Source organism: Passer montanus, unplaced genomic scaffold (assembly GCF_014805655.1).
Source record: "Passer montanus isolate IOZ18808 unplaced genomic scaffold, ASM1480565v1 scaffold40, whole genome shotgun sequence".
NCBI lineage: Eukaryota > Metazoa > Chordata > Aves > Passeriformes > Passeridae > Passer > Passer montanus.
In genome coordinates this window covers 1701852-1728255 of record NW_024368819.1, presented here as the reverse complement: position 1 = coordinate 1728255, position 26404 = coordinate 1701852, and the positions used below count along the sequence as shown (strand labels likewise).

The window sequence follows — 26404 nt, the reverse complement described above, 5'->3', positions numbered from 1 at the left end:
ATCTGCCCGCAGCGCCTGCCCCGAGCCGAGGGCAGCTCCGGGCATTTCTCCACAGGCAGCCCTTGCTCTGCGCTCTGAGCCCAGGAGGAGGGGGAAGCAGGCTGGAGTTCGGCACAGGCTGGATGAGGCCAGGCCCGAGCTATCTCACACCAACACCACACCAGGAGTGCGGCACTTACCTTGTTTCTGGAGGTGACAGGGCTCTGGGGTACCCTGGGGACCCGAGGACAAGGCTGGAGTTCGGCACAGGCTGGATGAGGCACAGGCTGGATGAGGCCAGGCCCAAGCTATCTCACACCAACACCACACCAGGAGTGCGGCACTTACCTTGTTTCTGGAGGTGACAGGGCTCTGGGGTACCCTGGGGACCCAAGGACACTCCCTCCCTCCCTCCCTCGGGTGGTGCCACTGTGCCCCAGGAGTGGCATTTCCACAGCACTGGCAGTGGCTCTTTCAGCAGCGTTGGCCCAGGTCTGCATTCAGCTCTGCAGATGCTCGGTATCACGAGTCAGGGCAGCCACCCCATGGCTATCAAAAGCCACACCAAGCTCCTCTCTGGGCCCAAGTAAGTGGAAGATCACGGAGCTGAGGCCACCAGCTTCCAGGGACCTTGCTCAAGTATATGCTGTGTGGGCAGAAACTCACCCAGACACGGCACTGAGGCAAGGAGGGGACACCAAAGTGCCCTTGTGCACCTGCTGCTGGTGGCCTCACCCAGGAGGGGTAACGCTCCTGCCCCCAACCTGCACATCCATGTGGGACACGTGTTCCTCCAGCACTGGCATTAGGAGCCAGCCCTGCTCACACAGCACAGCCAGCTTCCCTGGACCACACGCATCTCATACTCACCAGAGGAAACACAGCAGGGAAAAATTGTTGGAGAATGAAATCCCCTCCTGCCACAGGCAGTGCTTCGTAGAGCTGCTGTGAAGCACAGCAGACCCATCAGCTGAGACAGGTCTGCTGGGATGCTGCCTCCACGGCTGAGCTGTGCAAGGAGCTGCTTCTCCTGGCTCCTCCTGCCCCTTTCCACCTCACCCCTCTCCTCTGGGCTCCTTGTCCCCAGCTCCTGCTCAGCCCCGGGTCCCATTTGTCTCCATCACTGGTGGCTGCAGGCTCCTCTCTCTGCCCGGTCCTCGCATACATCATCTGCCTCCTCTCCAGGCAGCTCCCTCCCTCCACACCTCCCCTCCCTTTGGAAGAAACTGCCTTAGCAACTGGCAGCAGGCCAGCAAGATCATGGGTTTTCCCTCCCACCCTTCCTTCTCCTCCAAAGAACAAGGTGGCCAGGGAGGGGGAAGGAGCCCCCAGGCCTCATGTGCAGCAGCCACGGGGTTCTGCGTGTGGCAGTGGGCTGGGCACACCTACATCTCATCCCCCAGCACCCCAGGTGTGCCAGGTGCTCTGGGGTCAGGAGCAGGGAGGGTATCTTTTAATCCCCTCCCTTTCTTTTTCAACCATGTTCCCAAAAACCAGCTGATTCCTCCCCAACCATCTCCATCTCTAGAGATCTGCCAGGGGAAGGCACAGAAAGAACAGCTTCCAAATTGCCCATTTCTGCAAGGATTTCCTCCCATTCTTTTGGCCCTGCCTTCCCCACCTCATGCTACTCTCCCTGGATTATTTCCTCTCCTATTTCCTCTCCTTTTCCCCCTCCTCACGGGGCTTCCTTCCCCTTGCCCTGTTCCTCCCCTTGCTTTCTCTCCTTCACACAGTTTGGCCTCCAGTACTTGCCCCTTTCCTGGTGTGAGCAGGGATGACCTGGATTCTGTGCTTGTGCCAAGCTCTGCATTTATTAGAGAGAGTGAGGAAAAAGAGAAAAGAAAGTGCCTCCAACCCCTGGAAGCTTGCTAGAAGACAACACTCAGGTAGGGTAACATTGCTCTTGCTTTCCTTGCACTCTGCCTTACCATTTGCATGGAGAAAGGATTATTTTGGCTGCTCCAAAGGGACTTTACTGCCTAGCTTGCAGTTAAATCTAACCCTAACCCTTTGGCAGAGCTAATTTGGCCAGCCTGCTCCTTCCTGGGGTGGGAGGGGTCTGCTGGGGTGGGAGGCACAGAGGGATAAACCCCCCCACTCCCCCTGCCCTGATGGCAGAAAAAAGCAGCTGCCACCATCCTTTCCCTGCCTGCCAGGGGTTAATATTGTGGCAGCCAAAGTGGCACCTTACTTCAACCAAAGGTTTCCACCTAAATCCTTCAGAAGTGTCGCATGAAGTGGTCTGCATTTCTTGTCCTCCCTGCTGTTTGGTGGGAAAACTTGGTGAAGCAGACCTGCCTAATATAACCTTCATTAAGGGATGTGAGGGGGAAAGCAGGAGACCCCACTGGGAAAATGCAGAGTGCCACAAAGCCAGGGGCTGTGGATGAGGGGGTCTGAGTGCTGGCTGGTTTAGCAGCAGCATTCTCAGGTGAGGCCTGGCAGCTGGCTCGGGACACGAATGGAAGGGGGACTCCATTTCCAGCCAGTTTAAAGCCCAGCCCTCTGCTCCTGCACCCTTCTCCAGCCACAAGTGCAAAGAAGCTGCTCTGCCACCCTGAATGGCACTGAGGGTCCCCTCAGCCACTGTCTTCTCTGGCCTCCAGCTAACACTCCAGTTCCAGGGATGAGGAGCACCTATTCCCAGTTTGGAGAACATCTCTCCTGAATGTAACTCCATTTTCAAAGCCCTGGAGCACCCTACCTCCCTTTGGTGGCCGTGGGGACACAGCTTCAGCTACACCAGGGTTTGAGGAAGGTCTGGTGACTTTGGCTTTCACTGGATGAAAGCAAGAGCAGGGTCTGGGCCCAGATCATATTCCCAGGAGGAAATGTGTACAATTGGAAGCAGCAGAGGTGCTCAAAAACCACACAGGGCTGCCCAGAGGCAATCCAGCTCCAGCAGCAAGACTTGGTCCCAGCTTCTCTCTGGCCTCCAGCTAACACTCCAGTTCCAGGGATGAGGAGCACCTATTCCCAGTTTGGAGAACATCTCTCCTGAATGTAACTCCATTTTCAAAGCCCTGGAGCACCCTACCTCCCTTTGGTGGCCGTGGGGACACAGCTTCAGCTACACCAGGGTTTGAGGAAGGTCTGGTGACTTTGGCTTTCACTGGATGAAAGCAAGAGCAGGGTCTGGGCCCAGATCATATTCCCAGGAGGAAATGTGTACAATTGGAAGCAGCAGAGGTGCTCAAAAACCACACAGGGCTGCCCAGAGGCAATCCAGCTCCAGCAGCAAGACTTGGTCCCAGCTGTGGAGCTTTCATCCAAAGAAAGGCTTGGGGGTCAGGAGAGGAGCAGCTCAGCTCCAGGGCAGGAAAAGCCTTTCAGGGTTACCTGTGGATCCACGTGGTCTCTGCACACAGCAGCTGCTCTGTCTCCAACCCTTGGACGCTGTGACACAGGGACACCACGGGTACAGCCCCGAGCTGGCTCTGCTCCAACAGTGTCACCCCACATTCCTTGGAGCAGCCCCTCCTGCTGAGGAACCTCGGAGCACTCAGACTCAGCCAGGGAGGGAGAAGTGCACTCAGTGCAGCTCTGGGAGCCAGGCTGCTCCCACCTTGGAAAGGAAAAGGATTCAGGGAAACAACAGGGCAGGGGGGCTGGGGAAGAGCTGAGCTTGCAGTTTGCTCTTTTTGCCCTCTCAGATGCAGCTCTGCCAGATCAGCAAAGCCACCCCCGTTTGGATGACACCCCTGCTTGGATGACACCCCAAAGACACCCAGCAACAGCCACAAACAGAGCAGAATTTCTAAGCAGAGTTCAAAACACCTCCTCCATCCCTCTCTGATACAGATGACCCCCAAACATGGTGTGGCCTCAGCGGTGTCATGGCTTATTACTTACTGCAAGCTGAATTCTGGATGCTTTCCTTTATCCAGCCCAAGTGAAGAACTCCAATGCAACAAAAAAAAGGGGAAAATTAAATCACCTCATCACCTCTGCCACTCAATTTGGGTTACTAAAAAGCCTTGACTCAGTGGGTTAGGGATCACCAGCACACCCAGAATCACTTGCAGAGAGGAGCACAGCAGTGATTTGTAGACCTGTGGTGTGTCACGGGGCTTTGGGGATGGCAGTGATGCAGAACAGCAGCTACAGCAAAACCAGACACTGCAGGAGCAAAGAAAAGGGCCCAAACGTGCCAGTGAACCATCCACTGCGAGATGGCTCAGCCAGTCTGGAGTCCCACACACGAAAGCAAGGACAACCCAGCACTGTGTCATCCCAGGAAAAGGAGTGGGGGAAAAAGGGAGAGAAACATGCTGGGCAGGAGGGACGACTCTTCCATGTGGCCCTGGGGATGAGCCTGGAAAGGTGGCAAGTCCCAGCTTGCTCCCTCCTGCCAGAAACTCCTATTCCTGCCTCCCCTCCCACGCCCTGTGCTCCTGCTGTGACCTTCCTCCCAGCTCAGCCACCACACAGCCGCTCCCAGGCAGCTCCCCGTGGGGAGCAGAGAGGCAGGGGATGAGGGGAAGGAGGCTGGGGAAGGAGAAGGGCTCCAAGGGCTCGGGACTTGCCAAACAGAAGCATCCCTTAGAAGGGATGGGAGGAAAACCAACCTTGCCACAGTTGATGGGCTGCTCCTGGGGGATAACAAATCCACGTAACTCCATTTCACACCCGGACCTGGGGCAGGGTAAGTGCTCTCCAAAGTTATGGATGAAAAAGATGTAATTCAAAAATAAAGAGTAGTCCTCTCCAAGACATGCTAGCCTGGCTGGTGCGCTCCAGGCTCAGAGCAGGCACGGTGGCTCCAGCCTGCCCAGCACCCCGGCCCAGGTAAAACTGGTTTTGGCACCAGCTCTGGGTGCCAGAACGTGCCCAGCTGGCTGGGAAGGGCTCCCTGGGACAGTGGCACCGAGGGAAAACTGCAGCCTCAGGAACACACACACACACACACACCCCGAGCCTGCTCTCTTGTGCTGCTCTAAATGCTTCACTGCTTCAAGGGAGAGGCATCAAGATTTAAGCCTAAATTAAGATTTAAGATAAACAGCAGGAACAAACCCATTTGGCCCAGCTCCTTCCTCTCCAGCAGACTTGCAATCTATACCAGGTGAGTGGGGCCCAACCATTTCTGGTTATGGTGTCTGTTCTAAAGCAACTGATCTAAACTTCAGTGAAACAGGCAAATTTGGCTCTGCTGTTCCACAACACCCTGTGCCATCTGCAGATGATTCTTTACACAGAGAGAATGTGCCCTGACAAACAGAGTTAAACAACCAAATAGCTTAGTGTAATATATAATTTATCACCCAGAGTAACCATAAGAAAAGCACATTTTAAATGTGGGGTTTGACTGTGGTTAACCCTGAAATTAGGGTCTTTCTTTTCTTGATTACTGCACTCCTCTTTTTGAAGCACAGCTACCCTCAAAGCCAAGCTCAACTCTGCTGCTTTAAACCCAGCTCCTAAACTCTGCTCCTCACAGCCTTTAGCATGAAACAGGTCCTGCAAGTGTACCTTTGGGCCAGCAAAGGCAACTCCTGCCATGGAGAAGAAGAGTTAAAAACACTCTGTAAAACACCACCTCCTTGTTAACCCAAGGGAGAAAACCAGGCACTCACTCCTGGTTCAGTGTCTCACACACCCCGAGCAGCAGAATAATTTACCAACATATAAACGCAGGGCTTAGGGGCAGCTGCACCACATAAACAGTCACGGTGGGGCTCTGAAGTTGCTGTCAGGATATGGGATATAAAGCTGGGTGAATAACTGATTTTTCGGTTCACTGGCAACCCTGAAAAAAGTTTCAAAAGAAAAAAAAAATTCATTTGGGGTCGACTGAAACAAATGTTTCGCTTTGACTTTTCAGCCCCTTTAACAAAAGTTAGCTCCGAAGATCATTCCAAATGAAAAGTTGCTTCAAAATAGGAAAATCTCAAAGCCTTTTATTCAGAAAAGGCTGAAACAAAATAGGTTTGTTTCTTTTCTAGCTAGGAAAAGAAAATGTGGCAAATCAAAACAACTCATTTTCATTTTGCCAAAATTTGCCTTTTTTGCTCAAGATTTTACCCAGCTCAGCACAACCAATTTGCACATGCAATAACTTAAAGAGAGACACTAGTAATGCTGATGGAATACAAGTTTGTTTTGTTTTGTTTTTAAAAAACCAAAGCAAACAACAACACTGCACAAATGTCCTGAAACTGAAACCCAACAGAAAGTAAGCTCAAAACCACTAAGCTTTTCTTGGCTCGGCTAGAGAATCTTATTAAGTCTCTGAATCATAGAGCCACAGATTTGGGATGTTGTGAAAATTAAATTAGTCTTACTTATTATTAGCAAGGCAAGAAAGGAACCAGGAGATTAGGATGCAGCAAGTGGCATTGTGAGCCAACTTTTCAGCGTGTCCCTGCCTTTCTCCTGCAAACCCCAATTAGTGGCGCCCGCGCTGCTCCGTGGTGTTTTTAATCTCGGGATGCAGGTTCCTGACTCTCCTCTCAGCCTAATGCAAATCCAGGATTTAATGCCACGCCACAGTGAGATTCTCATTTCACTTCCTGCCTTCTTTCATTTGAAGCCTCTGCTTGTCTGTGCTCTGTAGGTGCATCTTACCCTACGGCTGCAAACATTTAAGGTCCAGGGAAAGCAGGAGTTAAACCCTTGGGACAGAGGAGGAAAGGCACCCATCCATTTGGGCTTCCAGAGAGTACAAGCGGGATGACCCCACCCCTCTCCTGTTTGGCCTTTTTCCTTGGGAGTTTAATACTGGAGTTTGCTGGCTGCTGGATGGCTCTGATGCCTTGGGGGACAGAGGCTGGCCAGCTGGGACAGGAACACTGCCTTACACTATGGGACCACAGACAGAGATGGGATTTATCCAGATTTATCCAGATTTATTCATGCTTTCATTCAGGATTCAGTTGCTTCACATGCCAGGGAAGAAGTGGGAGCGAGGCACTTTGTTTTTCTAACTGCTGTACTTTTAAATTAAGCCAGGCTATAGCACAGCTCACCTTCGTAATTCACAGCTTCCAGACATCCCACCACACTCCTCAGTGGAAAGAAAGCAAAGAGCAGATATTCCAAATGCCTCACCCAAGCCTGGGTTTTAAACAGTAGGAAAAAAAAAAAACCAAACTGGTTTTCATATGTCAAAAAGAAACAGAGACAGGCAGTGACAGTTTGCTGGAAATTGTTTTAACAGATCACAACTGAAAGTGGTTTTAAACCCACAGAAATCCTTGGAAGGTAAAATAACCCATCCAAAGGAGAATTTGGACCATCTCAAATCACCGCTACACTATGGAGCCGTAGCCTTCCTGAGGGCAAACTCCAAAGCAATATTTAATGAGCCAATACTTCCATTTATCACGAGCTCATTTGAATACCAGAGTCCCTACATAATAAATCAAACCTGCCTGCAGTGTTATTATTATTGTTTTGTTTAAACAGCCCCTTTAATCCCCAACAGCTGGCTATCAGCACAGCAGGGCTAGGGGTGAGCAGCTGGGCAGCACAGCACCTCTGGTCCCTCAGGCCATGGGCTTCCAGCAGGTGAGGTGGGAAAGGCTGTCCTGCTTTCCCAGCCTCAGCTCTCCCAGGAAACAGCACTCACACCAGAGAGGAACCAGACATCTCCAACCCTGCTCAGAGCAAAAAGGAGCTAAAACCTGCCTGGGTGGAGGTGGGTTTTAGCCCTGCACACTGGGAGTGGGAACCCAGGGAGTTCCAGCACCGACTGCACAGCTCCAGTCACCACTTCTGTCCTTCAGCCAAGGACAGCAGCTCCTCATCCCTTCCCCCTGCAGGGTACAGCCTCCCACAAAACATGCAGGCTTTGCAGAGGGGCTTCCCAGCCTGTCTCAAAGAATAAGCAAGGTGCAGAAGAGCATGGAAAGCTGGAGTTCCTGCAGCCAGGACCTCTGCAGCCCTTGGCCACACCTCTGGAAGGGACAAGCTGCAGGGAACTCCCAGCACACACATTCCTGTCCCTTGCACTTGCTCCTGGTTTCATATTTCCTGTGGTGTGCCAGATGAACAGAGGGATGAACCAGATTTGCTCCAAATCTCCTCTCACAGCCTTCTGGGAGCAGAGCTTTTCCCTTGTTAGAGGTCTCCAGCCCAAGGTGAGCACATGCAGCCTGCCAGGATAGAGCAGAGCCCAGAGACTCATTCCATGGAAAACTGCAGGCCCTCAGAGTAGCAGGGCCCCAACACCAGCAGGTGAAACCTACAGGAGATGGGATGTGGTGCCACTTCCAGCACAGAACAAGTAGCTGGGGCTCTGTAAGCACCCTGATCACTGCTGCAGCACTGAAGATGAGCAGCTCCCATGTGCACTGTGCTCTATCAGCCCAAACAGCATCCAGTGCCTCTCAGGATAATTCCAACTGCAGGAAAGGTCTCCCTGTATCAATCATGGGTGTGTGTGGATAATCATATATAATTGTGTATGATAATTATCCAAAATCAGCTCCTCACAGCAAACTCTAGACAGGGAAAATGGTCTGGGCCACATAAATTACACAAAAAAGCAAATGTAAATCCCTATTATTTGACACTTGAGTTGAAGTGTTTGGCTAGAGAGTGCAGCCTTGAGTTCATCAGCCCCTTCTGTGACCTGCTCCCAACAGGCAGCAAACATCACATTGAGACTGCAGCATCTTTCCTGGCATCTCCCTTGGCAGGGAAAAGACACCTTTAACTCTGGGGCTGCCCTTTTACACAGCTACAACAGCAACTGCAGCCTTAACATTAACTTTTGTGAGTTACTGAGTTTCCCACACGTGAGTTTGTTCTGCAGGAGAAGAGCAAGGCCTGCCTCTGTCTCGCTTTCCCCTTTTCCAGGGGCAGCTCTGTTTTTGGGGAGCTCAGAGCAGCAGTGGGGTGTGCAGTGCTGTCAGGCAGGAGGGAAAGGCAATCCCTGCTGAAAGTGGAGCAGGATCTCCCTTGTGGTCCTGCCAGCGCTCCCTCGCCCGCCTCACCTGTTTGGGCTGCTGAGAAGAAACCAGAGCCCATTATCAGGCCAGCTGCTTTGTCAGGTGCTCCTTTGATGTAAATTCTGCCAGGATCAGATGTGCTGAAGGCAGCAAACAGCCAAAGAGAACCCAACTGCCCTGCACGGTGACCTGCAGAGATCAGAGCCAGCGGGGCTGTGGACAAATCACGGAGATTAAACGTGAACGAGCTGAGAAGTCTTGGGAGAAGCACCCAGGGAGGCAAAAATAAGCGATGCAGACAGAAAATAGGAAACCGAGGTAGACCAAGGATTGACTAGACCCTACTAATGCAAAAATCAAAGCCTTTCCCCACTTCTTGATACTTCAGCTTTGCCCAAAAGCTCCTGCTCCACTTGCTGCAGGGCAGCTGGCTGACAGAAACCCTTAGTGCACCTTTGCTGGATTCTGCCCGTCACAGTCAGCACTGCAGAACCAACTCACCCCTTACAGGGGGTGGGGGGAAACCAGGCTTCCCCCACCCACCCCTTTCTTTTATCATTTTTTCTTTCTCAAAAATTTGTGGAGAGCTGGTGACCTTTTGCAAGGGTAGAAGACCAGGAGGCCTGAAAGGCCAGAAAATCCCACACCCACATCTAAGTTGAAGCAATGCAGCTTTCTCTCCTGCAAATCTGTCCCTGCCTGCATTTTGCAAGGTCTCTTCAAAATCTGGAGAGGAGGACTCTGCTTTTGAAGGTGGAAACATTAAATTTGGGACAGTATAGCACACCATTATATTACCTATTTTTTTCATTTTTTTATCTGTTGCTAGTGGTGATGTTCTGCCCCTGCAAACTCTCAGATTTGAGAACCATTTCTGATTTAGGGACCATTCAGCAATGTGCCAGGTGACAGATGGCATTCAGACATCCAAATTCATGGGGAAAACCAGAAAGCACCAGAGAAAAGTACTTTTTTCACTGATCAACCTTCCAGCAGCTAAAGGAGGCCTGATGCCTTATTACAGGCACATCTACCCTTGGAATCCCAGCTGCAGACAGCATTCTCCGTATCCATCAAAAAAGGAATTTTTCAAGCAACAGCAGCAGAACTGTAAAATTCCTCCTGCAAACACACTAAAATCTCCCTTTTGCCACTGCACACCATGGCTCTTTTCTCACTACCACTTGCAAACCAGGGCAGCTACACTCTGTTCACATTTGCAAACACAAGGGTGAATTTTCACCCCTGCTGACCAGAAGTGTCACAGTAAGACCAAGATGTCATGGAGGCAGATTTCTGCACACCAGGCCTATGATTTGCTAATGAGATTTCAGCTGTGATGCTTCCATCTCAAAACAAACTCCAGGGACCAGTACACTCAGGAATTTGTTGTCAGAAGTCCTGCACTCTCTCCCCTCATGCTGTGGTGCCAGGCTGGCCTGGGCAGTGCTGCACCTCACCAGGCATCTCCCTACACCCACCCCCAGCCTCAGGGGAAAGTGGCTTTCAGAAGAGGTGAAAATTGAAATGCACACACTGCAACATTTCAGCAGCATCCTGAGACAGCTGCACCTCCACAGTGCCAGCAAGGTCCTCCAGTGCACTGCACAAACCAAACACAGGGAATCAACAGGAGCCTGTGCCAGCTGCAATGGTCCTACAAGCTGGAAAGGACCAATCTCCCGACCTCTTCAGCCCTGGACTGGGGAGAATTGGCTCAGGCCACCTCCTGAATGAAAGAACAGCTTTCCTAAGGACTGAGCTCACACTGCCAGCCTGCTAAGGAGCTGCATTGACTGGAAACCTAAAGGACAGCTGTTTGTACCTCCCTTTCCACCCTGCTTCCTCCTCCCCAGCCAAAGGAGGGGGAAAGCTGCCAGAAGAGACTTCATCTAGGTGGCTAAGGACAGAGAGAAAGGGATAGGACACCCCTTCCAAATGGAAAAGGGGAGAAAATGTTCCCCTAGGAGCACAAAGCAGCCACACAACTGCTCCTTTAGCCATTGTCAGAGGGAGGCAGCTCAGTCCAAGGAGAGTGGAGTAACCTGCATGAGTCTGAACAGCTGCAAAACACCCCACCAGCTGCACTGTGATTCTTAACTTGCTTCACCATCAACTCAGTGACAAAAGGCTTTAGTGCTCCTAATGAAAACACAGTCCCTGCACCAGTAAAATAACACAGCCATGGAAAAAAAGCCCTTTTTGGTAGCAGGATTCACGTGCAAACAGGTTTCAGGTCCAAGTTGCTGAGACTGTGACAAAATGTTTGATGATATTTGGGGCTGGAGACAGGGAGGAAAGGGAGGATTTGAAGGTGTTAGGGGGACACTTCATGGCTGCTTTTGATTTGTTTCCAAAATATCCATGTTTTCTATTTGTGCTAATGCTCCCTGTAGTTTAAAAGCCAAAATGTGATCCAAAAATGCCTTATGGGTCCTGAGCCAGCCTTTGCATTTTTGAAAGTGCCTGTTAGGTACTTTCTGCTCTGAACTCCTGTGGAAGGTGCTCCCACATCCTCCTGCAAGACTGTTGTGAGCAAGTGCTGTAGGGAGAGATTCAGCAAATCTTGTTGTCTTGTCTTCTGTAAACTCCTTGGACTGGTGAGCATAAAGGAGTAAAAAAAACCCCAAACCAGTGGTCCAGCTACTCATGGACTGTCTGCACTTGTTCTTTCCAGGCAGTCTCCTCACACACTTCTTTTCCTCAACTGAAAAGACCTGAAAAACCAGATCCAACCACAGCAAAAATTACAATTCAGACAGTATCACAGCTCTGCAGATCTGAGTGACAGCCCAGAGGACACCAGAACATAGAACATTACACAGAAAACATAGATCTGAGTGACAGCCCAGAGGACACCAGAACATTGAACATTACACAGAGAACATTAGACAGAGACAGTTCTGCCATGACCACACACACGTCTTCTGCACATCCCACTGAACCTCAATCTGCTCCTCTGATCATAGAGCCGTCCACTGGCTAAAGTTGGGATAAAGTTGTGTGGCATGAGCAGCAGGACTGCCCTCCTTTCCCCTGTGTTGCTGTGGCCAAGACTAGTTGCTCCCTCAAGCAGTAGGGGAGACCTTTACTAGGGATTCCTTGGGCTACTTTCACCAACAAGCTGCAGCTGACAATGTGGTTCTAGCATGGGAGAGGCCAATTTGTCTGCTCCTTTTATTACTGGAGTTGGAGTCTAACAAGCTCCCCAGTGTGGCACAAGGTGCTGCATCCATGCTACCAAAAGTGCTTGGGGTGGGATGGGCTTTTCTCCCCAAGGTACAAATCCAAAGGGTTCACCCCTGTGCACAGCCAGGCCAGCTCAGGTGGCTCACGAGGATGGAGCTGAACACCACCAAGTCTTTGGGGTTTGTACTGCAGCAAGGTTTGGGGTGCCCACAGCACCAAGGCATGACCTCAGCTCCCTGAGGTACCCCTGACAACTGCTTTTCCTACAAGGTATCCTGCTGAGCAGCTGGAGGCCAGGCAACACTATAAGGTCTGCTCCAAAGAACTTGCTTTTCTGCCCTTGTGCAATGCCTCCTGAAGAGCAGCTCAGGCAAGGCAACACTTTCTGCTGTTTGTAAGATGAAGACAGACTTGAAAACTACACCTGGCCTCAGTAAACTGCCCTACCTGCAATTCTGTGCTGAGAGAAAGGGACACTGAGTGTTTAATCACTTAAAGAGTCTAAAACCAACACATTTCATTGGAAATGCAAAATCAAAAGCACACACATGCTGCTGAGCTGAACCTGCCCCTTGGCTTCCCCTCCCTCTCCACGTAACTTCCTTGCTTTACATATGGAAGGTGAGGCTCACACCATGGCAGCAATCCCAGCAGGTAACCTACTCATATTTTGGGGGTTTGTTTGCTGGACCTGGTGTGCACCATGCAAACACCAGGACCTGCCCCTGCACCAGCACTAACAAACCCAAGGAGCAGAGATCACTCACAGCAGCTCCACTGACAGTAGGTGTAGCCACCTGGGCACACAAGCAGTGAGGGCACAGGTGACAGCCCTGCACAATCCTCAGGGAATACAGCCCAATCTGATGCCTCACATCAGTATATGGCACACACACAGGGTACATATTCTAAACATACAAAACTATGCCAAATAGGTCATTAAGCATATGGAAAATCAAGCCAGAAGAATCATTAAGGATGTTTAGGCAAACATTAAAAATATGTACAATACCCTAGTTTGACTCTCCTTTGAATTATTTTGTTTTCCACATGACCCTAGTGTCTTTTAGTTCAAGGATAAATATTTTTTTGCCCCTTCATATTCTAGAAGCAGTCCCAAACCTTACTTGAGGCACACAATCCAATTATTGCATGGTGTACAGCACCAGAAACCTCTGCAGACATGTGCCAGGTCAGCAGGGTCCTGACAGAATCAGTGGACCTGCAGAGGAAGACTCAGAGACCCTAAACTAGGAAAAATACTTTTCTTTGCTGAGCATATAGTGAATCCAGACATGAGACAGTCAGAATTCCCCTCTGCCTTTGAGATGTGTGTGAGACCTGTGCCAGCTGAGTCCTTCTTAGATATTGCTGACAGACTTGATCTTTGCAACCTGTCTGTAACACAGGGTTAACAACATATATTACATTTTTTAAGTACAGGTGGACAAGGTGAAAACAAGAGCTCCATCAGTTTTGGATGCATCACATGTGAACCTGACCCCCAGTGCCACAGAGCCACGACTGAGTATCAAACAAGCAAAGCTCCTAACTGCTTAAGCTGCATCCCACAGAAATCAGCATTTCTGCACATTCCAATCAGGCAACTCGTGCTGGGTACCAAATGACAGAAGTGCTCAAGTGACCTCCTGCAAAAAAAGCTGGCATGGCCAGCTGCTTCCAGCCAGGAGAGCATCACACTCCACTGTGCCTTCTCTGCAATTTCCACACAGGGCCACCCCTTCCCTCCAGCCACAGGAAGCAGGGGCCGTGCAGAGAAGAGTTTCACTGCACTACGCTGATTCAGAGAATAAATCTGCACAGGGCACGAGGCAAGGATCAGGTGAAGACAGGAGGATATGTAAGCAACAAATGTCACATTGCAGACACATGACAGGACTGAAGCTGCAGTTCCAAATCCATGGCAGAGCTTTGCTTTGGAGGATTTGATTTTATACTTACAGTGAGGAACTATAATGTACCTCCTTATCTAAAAATAATTTTTGAAAAAGGTCTTCTAACATCTGGACTTGTATCAATGCTATGACAGGCACCAGCAGCTGCATTTAAACCCTCAGTCTGCAGTCCAGCTCTCTAGCAACAAAAACTGACAGCAATAGGGGGGCTGTGGTGATGCAGCTCCCACGCACCCCACGGCTGTGACACATTTCTTCTGCAGAACAGGAACTCAGACCCGTGCAGCTCCAAGGCTCAGTTCCAGATTTTGGAGGAAAGCAGCCAGTGGGCACAGTGTGTGCACCTGTAATCCAGCCCAGGCTTTCCCTTCTCTCCAACTGCTCCTGCTCCTCATGCTTGTATCCCACTTTCTCCACCATCTGCTCTTCCTACAGCTACCCCAGCTGCCTATACTCTGAGTACTGCTTCACCTTCCTGCTTCTTCTTCTGCTGAGCTCGTGTTTTTTTCCAGCTCCCCCTCCAATTGTTTTTAGGCCTCTGAATTTAAATGTGTTTCTTCCCATCTCCTTTCACATTCCAGGCTCTCTGGAGGGAGCAGACCAGGCTGCTTGCTGCCTTTAATGGCTATGCTCTTTGGCAGAGGCCAGAAAACAAAAAACTTCTCTGATTTTGTAGCAGACACTCCTAGCAGGTACTATGTAATTATTAGATGACCTATGCTTTTTATAAATTATATTCAAGTGTATTTTGCAACTATCCTGTATTTTCAAAATGCTCTGAAATGTACAAGATAAATATGCAGAGTTGCACAACTGGCACAAAATATAACTGGTTGGACCAAGGCTGATTCATCTGAGCTACATCTCTCTCACATCCTAAAAGCCCACCAGGTATTTAGCTCAAGTGCAGCAGTGCAACAACCAAACTTTCCACATGATGATTTCATTACCAGGCAAAATTCTGTACAACTCAATGTGATGAAGAGTTAACTTCAGTACACACTCACTGCATTTGAGGACATGCACACACATTTATTTGCGAGCTTTACTTTTGGCATCTCAAAATGAATTTGCTGAGCCAATGATATCCTGAGAGGGTGTCAGTGTTCCAGGTGCTGTGGGCAGTCCAGCACTGCCAGCACCTGCAGCAGGTGGTGGTGCTCTGGGTAAGGCAGAGCTGAACCCCCAGGTCTCACAGCACAGTCCTTCAGATAACACTAGCAGAGCCCAGCCCTTCTTAGCAGTTGTTCAGGAGCCTGCAGCTCACTCCACAGTGGGATCTTTGGACTTTGCTTCGTGGCCATGTGCCAGCTCAGGGAGTTGCATCTGAACCAGGTGTCCTCCACTGCCTGGGCTGGACGGGCACACAGGCACTCCCTCCTCAGTGACACCAGTTCTGGGGTGAAAGTGATGCACCCTGACATGTCTGGTGACAATGCACAGCAGCACAAATGTGCCCAAAGCATCAACTGCCATCCTGCCCATGAGGCTACTGGCAAGATTAAACCAGACACTGAGTGTCGTGTCAATGGGAACAGCATGGAAGGACAACCCCAAAGCAGCTGAATCTCTAAGCCAAAACTTTCTGATTATGAACAAAGCTGCCTGTACAAGAGAGAGAGGCAAGAGGATCCTGTCTGTCCATCCCACCATCAACAACAAAAAAGGAGGCTTAAGCTAGGAGACAAAAAGCAGTCCTACATTTTAAGGCAGGCAGCATCTACTGCAAAAGGCTGAATTTGGATACAAGCTTTACATCTTTCAGCAGTGTGAAGGCCTGTGGGATGCAGAAAGAACATAAAAACCCCGTAAACACATTCTGGATAGTACCAGGTTTCACAGAGTTTCAGATTGGTACATCAGTCACAATAGAAATCTCCTTTTTCCCCTCCCCCACCCACGGCAGGCCACCAGAACTGCACTCAGAGACTGGAAGACAAATGGGCAGCTGCCTCTGGAGGCAATTGTGAGGAGACTAAAGATCAACTTGCAGCTGGCACTTCCACCCCCACCTCTCCTTAATACTTCAGTCCACTCGCTGCCAGACAAGGATCATGAGTCAGCTCCTAAACATATTCTCCTTGAAACAATAGCTATAGCTCTGTGCTGCAGCTATCCCACTGCTCCAGCTCCAAGGGACACGCCACAGTCACGGAAACAAAGGCACCAATTTTAACCTACAGCAGCCCAGCACCAGAACTGAAGGATACAATAAGCATGCACTAAAGAATGCTGTGCAAAACCTGGGAGATTAGCAAAGCTAATTTTGACATGTAACGGGCATGAAGTCAGTGCTGTAATGAAAATCTGCAGAAACAGCAAAGAGAAGTGGGTTTGGGGCTACATGCTAAAGCAGACGGCTTTTGCTTAAACCTTTTCTGCTACAACAGGGTGCAGTTTGATACCACATCATTGTACACTGCAGTACTAATTAGAGGGCAAAGGAGGCAATTTAGCCTTTACAAATTAACTTTACCATAGCCATAGGAGCTGCTCTCTCAATTCCGAGCAGCCACCACTCACTGCAACTCCTGCACTCACAAAGATGGAACCCCAGCACCGGTCTCTCAAGGAGAGTAAAAAGCTTCCTTTTGCAATGACAACCTTTCAGCTGATGATTACCCAGCTGATGACAGCAAACTCAGGCTTTTCCAAGCCAAGTGCTGTCAGACAGTAAAGAATTCAAATAACATAAAAAACACACTAGAGATTTCTCAGAACAAGATGTTAGGTGATGAACTGGTGGTGCCTACTGAGCACTTTAAGAGCTGTGCACATAATAAAGACATGGAAGAGTCTGTATCCATGCACCATCAAGGAACAGCAGCACCCAGAACATGCCTTACCTGCAGCAGCAGAGACCCTGAGAGCTCCATGCCTTACCTCCACTGAGACCCTCTGATCAGATGTTGCTCACAGAGCTACAGTGCAAGCTAACATGAGAGGAGAATTCAGTGACTGCTGTGTTTCTGGTTTTCTGTAGCAAAGAAATCAGCAAACCCAGTTGTCCTTTCTCACCTCACCATAGCTGGTGTTTCTTACAGCTGAATCTTGCCCATTGCTCTGAAGAAGTGTCTAACCCTAAATATCATGAGCCACAGTGCCCTACAAGCCAGAAGGGAAACTGGAGACAGAAGTAAAAGACTGACTCCCAACATGATAAGAGACAGGAGAATTGAAAGAAAATCTGCATGACCCTGCCAGGTGTGGTTTGTGGGAAGGTCTTGCAGCACATCAATTTTACCACTAAGAGAAAAGTGAGCAATGCACACATTCTGTAAAAAAAAAAGATAGCAGGCTGTATACATATGTATCTTTTAAATTATTTTATTTTGTGTAAGCTAAAAGGAAATTTACACACTTAAATCTCAAAAGACCTTGGGCATGCATATTGACCTTTTTAGAGGTTCTTCGACATAGCTCTCTTTTTTCCATAGGAATTTCCCCAGACATTTACAACCCATAGTTTTTTACTGTATATACAGCCTAAAACCATAGCAATCTATGATTATGTCATTTTACACTGTGCAAAATCAAACAGGAATAGTGGTACAATAGAACATAAAAATTTTTAACAGGTAAATTTCATTGTAAGACATTCATATTGTTTTGGTCCTTCTTTTCCAAATCAAACTGATTAAGAGCAGACAACCTTCTAATGACCAAAAAAAAAATAAAAATCAAGTATCAAGTGTTTAGACAGTAATCCATAACTGGAACAAGAAATTACTGACAGCATACCTTTCAAAAGGCTATACAATGACAGAGCCATACTACTGAAGTTCAGGAACATAAAAACTGATCAGCCAACCAATCAAACAGGGGGAGGGGATGAGGGAAAAGAAAAGGAAAAACACATCTTAAGCTTGTTAAAACACAAAAGAAATTACTGGGTTTTAAAGAAACAATAACTGAAAAACCCACAAAAGGGAAAACATTACCTTTTGATTTTTTTTTCCAGCAAGAAGTATTTTAATATATGCAGGAAAGAAAATGTTGCTCAATGCAATCTGAAAGTCTTAAGGGGGAACTTCACAGATTGTGAAGACTGAAGTTTTCATTATGTGTTTATAGGATTTTTTTTTTTAACTTTTAAAAGTTTTTTAAGAAGGACACCACCAGTGTATTTCACAAAGACATAAATGTATACAGCCCAGCACAACAAAAAGAATAGATCTTCAAAAAGATTTACCCCCAATTATTTACATTTTTCTCTAATATAAATTTAGGACTCCAGTATGTAAATAAATATACATTACTATGTATACCTTTCTAGTGCTGCTTACCAACAAATCATCTGAACTTGATATTTTTTAATTAAAGCAAGATTGCTTTTTACGACCCGCAGAGGGAAGAAAAAAAAAATCAATAGAAAACGTCCAATTCACATCACTTTAGTCTACCTTTTCTTGGCAGCTTGTTGAAGGTGTTAATGTGGCTGGGAACATCAACACCTTGGCATGCATGAAAGTTAAGTCAGGAAGGCTAGAAATCACCTTGGCAGCCTCTTCACTAAGATGTTCTTCCTTTTTAGGCTTCCTGTTGGGAAGAAAAGAACAAAGTGCATTAATCCAGTACCTGATAGCCCTGGGATCACTGAAACAATCACTGATTGAAGCAATGTTCTGTCAGCTTGTCTCCCACTGACAGGCACTTCTGTAAGCTACTTGAAGGTAGTCTAATGTTATAATACCTACCTGCCTACCAATAACGTGTTAACAGAGAGAGTCAGCAAAATGTTCCTGTGTATATTGTTGCAATAAGGAAAAGAAGTCCTATTCAAATGATAATTTTTACAGATTTTTTCCTTTGTTTTTTAAGCAGCTTCAAGAGTCAAGAGACTCACTTGAAGAGACAATCATGCCCATATTCTAGAGATAAAACAGTTGGAGCATTAGTTCTAAACTACCTAAATCTGGTACAATTCTTCGAAAATAAAATGGAAAAGATCTTAAAAGGACATTAAGAAATGACTAAGTTACTTCTCAGTAATTTTAAAATAAGAAAGCACTTATCTTGTGTTTTCAACATGACTGTTCTCAGACTGCCTATCATGCCACTCTACATTGTGATCCCAAAACCTTTTTTCCCCCTCAGGATTCAGCAGCAGCAGAAGGTGCCTCACAAATAAGTGTATCTACTTGCTTTGAAGTGCAGGAGTATGAGCAGCCATGATGCATACAGCAGTTTGGGAATCACTAGGGTTTACTTTGCCTTTTGCATTATTCACAAGAATTACTGAGCACAAATGAATAAAGAAGTCTGAATCCCATGTCACTTGGTTCTCGCTATTACGCAAAAAATTCACACTTCCCAAGTAAAATGAAGCCTGGGTCAGACTGCTACAGACCCCCCTCCTTTGCCCAAACATCCACACTTTACACATATCTGGCTTATCTTTGAAGAACACTGCCTACCACTAGAAATATTCAGTTTTCCATCAAACATTATTCCAGTTTCAAAAAGGCATCTGCTAAATCCTGTAATGATGTAAGAAATTGCAACTGAGTAAGCTCCTTCACCTTTGTGGGAAAAAAATCTGAGACAAAATGCTTGAACCAAAGAAACTGCTTTCCCTAGAACGCTTCAGAAATCTCCCTTCTGTATCTGGTCTTATTTATAAACTTTAAACCAAGCCCATGAGAGGGCCATGTCCACTCTAATCATGAAGCAGCATGTACTTTTTGTCAGCCCCCATGAGGATTGCTTCCTGAGCAGAGACCAGAGGAAAGCAAGGGGCCAGAAGTTTGCTTCCATAGAAGCCTCAGAATTCCTTATCTAGAAGAAAAAAAGAGCTGGAGTCAAATGCATCCTTGACATCTGATGATTGTGGTGACCACCACCACTGATCATTGTGCTGACACTGAACTATCACTTCTGTTTCCTACTTGAAATCCCCACTCAATCAAAGTTCTTTAGATGAGGCAGCCTAAATACTAAATCTGACTTACCTTCACAGAACAGCAATACTTTTTTTTCTCTGCTGCAGTGGAATTTCACGAGCTACTAACTAGGCAGATTACCAAATTCTGGAGGATAAACAAAGCTGTGTGCTGGTTTTACTGAAGGAAGAAGCAGAGAGCCAATATGTGCCTCCTCTAACAACTTCACAGTCAGCTCTGTTTGCACTCAAAGGACTATCTCTGAGCTGTTGAAATGTGGTTCTCACCCACCACTGTGTTATCAGTATCTGGTGCCACTATTAATAATCACTTACCACAAGCCTCTTAAAGGTACCAACTCCTGATGATCAAGGACTTAGAGCTAACAAAGGAGTGTTTGGCAGAGGAAGCCAAGGGAAGAGGGCTGCCTGGGAGATGTTCCTGTAATTGTTCATCAGGCTAGATGGAGCTCACACACTCCTTGCTATTTATATTCCTCTTCCTCCTCTGCTCAGCTACAGCATGCTAAGAAATGGCACTGCTGGGCCCCAGAGGCAGCGCTGCCTTTCACTCCGTGGTCACCTGCAGCACTTTGTCAGTGCCATCACTCCTGCTGTGCCAGCTGCTCTCTGCAGAACAGGCACACCAGTGAGGTGCCAATCTCACCCAGTTACCCACTGCTCCCCTTCTGGCTGGAATATTCCCCTTTGCAATAATTTATCTACTCCAATGCAATGTAAAAGGTATCTCTAAAGCAGGAGAAGCTACTACACTAACACAGCAACCACTGCTTAACTGTGACCAAGATAGAACTATAGATACAAACACTTGGTAATGAGACTCAAACCCTTTTTTTGATATAATCTCAGTGCAGAAAGGGATAAGATGGCCAAAATTCTCCATTCCTCAATGGAGAGAGGCAGGTTCCTCTGCAATACAACAAAACTGGACACTGCAAGTACCCTTTCTGGGTAACAATCAGCACTTCTGGTAGCAAATATCACCAGGGCAACCCTAAAGAGCTACTCATTAGCTCTAATTTTAAAAGACAAAGTAGCATCATCACTGCAGACAGGTTTTACCTTTTAAAGGTAGGAAACTGCCTACTAACTGTGATGTTCTTTAATACAGGCAAGAGAAGGAACTGAGCATTCACTTCAGGCACCACTTTTGCTGAAGATGCTCCCGTTGCCAAGAGCTTCTTTTGCTAAGCCCTGATCTGTGGAGAGGAGTCTTGCAGAGCCTCTCCTGCTCAAGCACTCCTCATTTCTAGGTGCCATGGCTTAAAGAACAGGTACCTGAGTGAGTGGACCATCAGTGGCAGCTGTCCTATTTCTGTCTGCTTTGGAATCAGAACTTTTGACTACAAAACCATGACAGAACCCATCTCTGGATCAAAACAGTCTCTGCCCCATTGAGGTTTCAAAATAATCCTCTACAGCACACTTTGTCCCCATCCATCTCTTCTCTTACACTAGGTCACATTCCCTCCCAAGAAGGACAGGAGGGATACCCCTACCCAAGCATTTGTACCAGTCCCTCTATCTGTAGGCACTAACTTTCCTTTTCAAAGGCATGCTAACACTAAGCCACAAGAAATGAACCAGACTTACAGGCAGGAAAGTTGTTGGAAGAAAACCTGGCAAGAAAGAGGGAATGCTTTGTCCATCCATCACTTGCATGTCACTGTTCTGTTTTGCATTCCAACCCCTTCCTGCAGCATTCAAGTCTTTCAGGGCTTCAGTCACCTCTCATGTTTGCAAAGGGTTTTTAGGATAGCACCAGCAAGGCCAGGTTTTATCAGCAACAACGAGCTGATTAGAGAAATGCACTTTAAAAATACTCTGTAATTAAGAGTTAGCCTGCTCCATCCAACACCATCCCCAAGGAGTATTTCCAGTTTAAATGAGGGTTTTGGCCATTTCTTGGAAAGGTATCAGTGCTCTGCTTTCCTTCAAAAAGACAGCAGATAAACTTTTGATCTCTGCCAATTCTATGGAACTAGGCAAGGCTGGAGACTCTGTGGAATGCTGCTCTGGATCCCTGACCTTCAACACTTACTGCTGCTGTCAGGGTTTCAGGCTCAAGCTGAGGGGGAAGTTTTCCTCCTCTCCCAATACTTTCCTGCTGAGAAACAGACTTTCTGGTTCAAGAGATGGCTTTGCCACTAAAGACAGGGCTACTTTAGACAAAGATGACTCTTCACATAGCATCCCACAGCTGAACAGTGGTATTTTCACTCTAAACTTAACCCTAAAGATCCTGAGTTCAGCCAAGTCACAGACATGGGATAGCCTCAGCACAACTGAAGTTGCCATCAAAGTGATCCTAATCCACTGGTTTGGTCTTCCTCAGTCAGTTATCATGGATGTCTAATAGTTAACCTTTCCAGGCTTATGAACCTTATTCTCATTGAGCTGGCTGTACCCAGCCAGTGCTATTTTAAAGTCTCCAGTTCATTACAAAAGCATTAAAAAAAACTGAAAAGAAAAACAAATTTATTACAAAAAGCTAACACTGTGCCACACCAGTTGGCATACTGCTGAGGCTATACCTTCTTATTTCTCAGAAGGCTTCTAGCCTGAAAAAACAGACTGCTTTTCTTCTGGGGAGTTGGAAATCAAGAAGAAAAAGCTCTTGAATTTAATTTTTTTTTTTTTAAATTCAGAGTTTATAAGAACATGCAAAATGTATTAAACCTCCAAGTCTGAGGTCCCAGCCTGATATATTGCTACATCACAGATCTAGAACCAATTCCTGCTGGTAAGCAATGCTCTCCAGAACAGGGGAAGAGCTCTGACATCTGGATAAAGAGCTTTAAGACCACAAGTAAGAGCTTTCAAGTGCATTGTGGAAGCACTGGGAAAAAAACCACACCCCTCACATTAAAAACCAGTACAGAAAAATGAGGGTCAACACTCATTTAAGCAAAGTTCCTTTGACAACAAAAAGCCGAGACATCTTAAAGCAAGGTACAAATCAAAGACTGCAGACACAACAAAGATACATTTAGAGTTTGAATGGCCTGCTATGGTTACTTTTAAATTAAGCTAGAATATAATACAAAAGTATTTCAACTGAACTATGTTTTCTAATTCTTGAAAGCCAAACTTGCACTACAGTATCTCCAGGAAGAGTATGTGCACTCCACGGATAGAAAAAGAGGCAATCCAAAAGACCCAAAATCAGCATCGAAGTGGGGAGTTCCCTCTACTGGTTCTCCCTTGAAATTTCATGGCTCGTTGATTTCATGTTCACTTTCAAAATTATCACTGCAGGAAAACTGGGACGATAGTTTTCTCAGTAAAAGAGTATGCTGAAAAGAACTCTTGAAAATGACAAATTAGTCATTTTAAGCCAGCCAGCTCCACCCCACCATTACTGTGCCTCCTCCTAAGGGCTGTTGCATGAAAACAGATCTACTTTAAGAGTGCTGAATAAACCCTAAAGCTCACTTGGGGGTGAAGATATGTTATCATGTACTTGTTGCACGTTGAGGCATACACTTCCAAAAACCAGTGTTTTACTTGGTAAAGATTCCTCAACATTTCTTTTAAAGGACACAGACATTAATTATATGTTAAGACAGTCTAGGATCCTACTGCTAAGATACACATAAAAAAATAAACCCAAAGATTGCAAGCTTATAAATGGAGAGATGATTCTGGACCCAATCAAAGCCCAGACTTCAAGCAAGCCATTTGATGTCTAAAGCCTTTCTACAGATACTACCTATAAAAAAAGCACAAATTACTTCACATGTGCTCCACTGAGGCAGAAATGACATCCTAAACCAACTACACACTCAATCCTTAACCTGCAACAGCAAAATTAAACTGATGTTTGTTCATTGAAGTTTTGACAGGTGTTAGAAATATTTGTGAATGGACACAGAGTCATAATTATTAGTCTATTATCATTTTACTTGTGCAACACAGAGTCCAAGGAGAGTCTTCTGTCTCAGCCCCAGGTCACGGAGCTGACTCAGATTACCCTGCCCCTCTCAGGAATCAGCTCTGGTGTTCAGAAAGTTGCTTCCTTCTGCTTAGTCTTTGGCCCTACCTTTTCAGCATAGGTCCTGGTGATCTTTTTCCTTCAGCTCATAAACTCTTACCCATCTCATTTTAGACTTGTGAGATAATTTGAAAGAAGAACTACAGTACAATGAACTTCAGATTTAAAATTTAAAGCCTTTTGATCATTCAAGAACTTCTGCCCTAAAACTGCACACACATTCACACCTCACATTTCACACCACCCTTAGAAACAGAAGAATAATGTGCAATGAAGAGCATTTACCTTGTGGACGTGCTTGCCTTCTCCACTGTGGACATGAGCCTTGCAAAAGCATCAGTCACTCTGCTGCTTGCATTGGAAGTTTCCAGTTTTGAGGTTGTCAATTCATACAACTCAGGATCCACACCTTATAGTATAAAATAATAATCAGTGATGGTTGGAGGCAAGTAGAGTCATAACTATAATTAGTCATAGACCAACTTGCTAGAGACTGTTTTCTGTAAACATCTGAATCATTTATAATTTCAAGATACATGAAAAGAACATGACAGAACATGTTTGTGTTTCTGAAGCATCATCCTCTCTCCCCATCCTTTTTCAGCAGCTGTTTTAGCTGTAGTACAAAACACATGCCTTGGATCAAGTCTGGCATACAAGGTCTCAGTCTGAGAGTAAACAAAACCAGTCTGATTGACTTTTCAGAGTAAAACCTCTATAAAAATGTCAGCTGTGTCAGAAATGGATTGTTTCAATTATTTCAACTTAACTGCCTGTATTAAAAGAACACTGCATGTTAACAGGGACCAACTCTTCACCTAGAGATCACAAACAACACTGGCATGCAATAGTTTGTCATTCATTTAGTATCTGGCTTTTCACTAGGGGCTGTGTTGAAATTTTAAGTGAGGAAAAGAAGCTTTTATGAAATACAAAAGTGGAATGGCATTAAAAATAAGTTACATACTAATATGCACAGGACCACCAAAACTTTTAGTGTCTGCTCCCTTTTCAACTTTCAAGTATTTCTAACACATTAAGAATCTGAATATTTCAGCCCTGAATTTCTAGCTTCAGGTATCTGAGGTCAGATGCTGAATTTTGACATCACTTTTGTTGCAAATGGATTTCAAATTTTACCAGCAAATTCATTCTGAAAACATTGCAAACAATGGAAACCTGTATGCAAAAAATATATATGTATGAGTTGAATTCTATCTGTTTAGTATCAAGCATCACATCTCAGCAGGCAGCAGCTCTAGGATTTTTAAATATTACATACCATTTCTTAAAAAAAATTATAGGAATTAGAATTACCAAAATAAATCAAGAGGAAAGACTGTTACAGCAAGTTTTGTTGCATTTGAAATTGCTGATACTTTTCTAGTTACAGTTTCAGATATTTTATGCTTCGCAGGTTTCATGAAGCATGCATATGCCATTCACAAGGTGTTTTTCAAAGACAGCACCGAATTTTTGTTCATAAGCACTGTGTTTATTCACAGACACCTCTGTGCTAAACAGGTGTCACACTTGTGCCTGTTGGTGTGGACAACACAAAAGCATTTCATCCTGCTGCAGAACAAACACTGCAAATACTGGGACCTGGTGGTCCTGTGCAGCTCCCTGATACAAAACCTGCATTTATTAATGTTTGCTGGTGATTCTCAGGATCAAGATGCTTTTAGAAGTATTCCTGAAACACCAAAAGATTACTAAAAATAAATGCCAGTGCCTATTGTCCTGCCTTTACCACCAGTAAGTGCAGCACTGTGTGTGCTAACAGATGATGTTAATCATCCTCAAACCTGCTTTGCATGAGCTCTCTACAAGCAGAGTCTTGACCATTTATCCTTTTGGGACAAGTTAATTCTTCTTTTATGGTGAGGAAACTAAGCTGACCAAAATGTGATATAAAGAAAATCATCTGGTTAAGTTGCAGGACGTGGAAGATTTGTTCCACACAGTTGATTAGAAATTAATCAGTTGTCCTTTTAACATAATTGTTTTTTTATGTCTGGATTTTCAGTTGATTTGATCCAGTTCTAAGCAAAATATCAAAATATGTACTATACTGAGACCAGTATACCAAGACTCCTAGAAATGTCAGATGTTTACAGAACTTAGAAATAGGAAAAAGCCTAAATATTCCATGAAATATCCACTTTCAATCAGGGAGAGGAAGCCTTGAAGAAATACACTTTGACTTGCAGAAGCCTGCGAAATCCCATTAAGGTACAAATTGGAAAACTAATTGAAGGAAGGAGCCCTTTGACATGCAACTCTGCAACAAACATTAAATGCAACCTTGTAAATTACATCATTTAGATATTCCCATTTACAGTCCTGTCTTGGGATGTCACTGCTTAATTTACTGTTCTTTAGGCACCTCTTACTCAGCTGCATTTATGTTAAACCATTAACATGAAAAATAAAACAATACACTAAATCTGTGGCAAAATACTAGAAATTAGTAACTCCCTATTCATAATGTGGAATGAAAATTTTTATTAAAAAGTTATTTTGA

At 46.0% G+C, this 26404-nt stretch overlaps 1 protein-coding gene across 5 annotated transcripts in view; it reads right to left on the bottom strand.

The window, feature by feature from the left end:
• Positions 1–17290: 17290 nt before the first annotated feature.
• The window catches only part of AFTPH (aftiphilin), a 33410-nt gene continuing 24296 nt past the window's right edge, over positions 17291–26404 (bottom strand). For 2 of the 5 annotated variants that reach the window (XM_039718840.1, XM_039718841.1), the window contains 2 exons: positions 24163–24286; positions 17291–18520 (listed from right to left, as the gene is read on the bottom strand). In XM_039718840.1, the coding sequence (XP_039574774.1) occupies positions 18376–18520; positions 24163–24286 (269 nt within the window). In that variant the 3' untranslated portion in view covers positions 17291–18375. Of the gene's footprint in view, positions 18521–24161; positions 24287–26404 lie in introns of those variants that run through there. The other 3 variants (XR_005628610.1, XM_039718842.1, XR_005628609.1) reach the window with 3 other exon arrangements.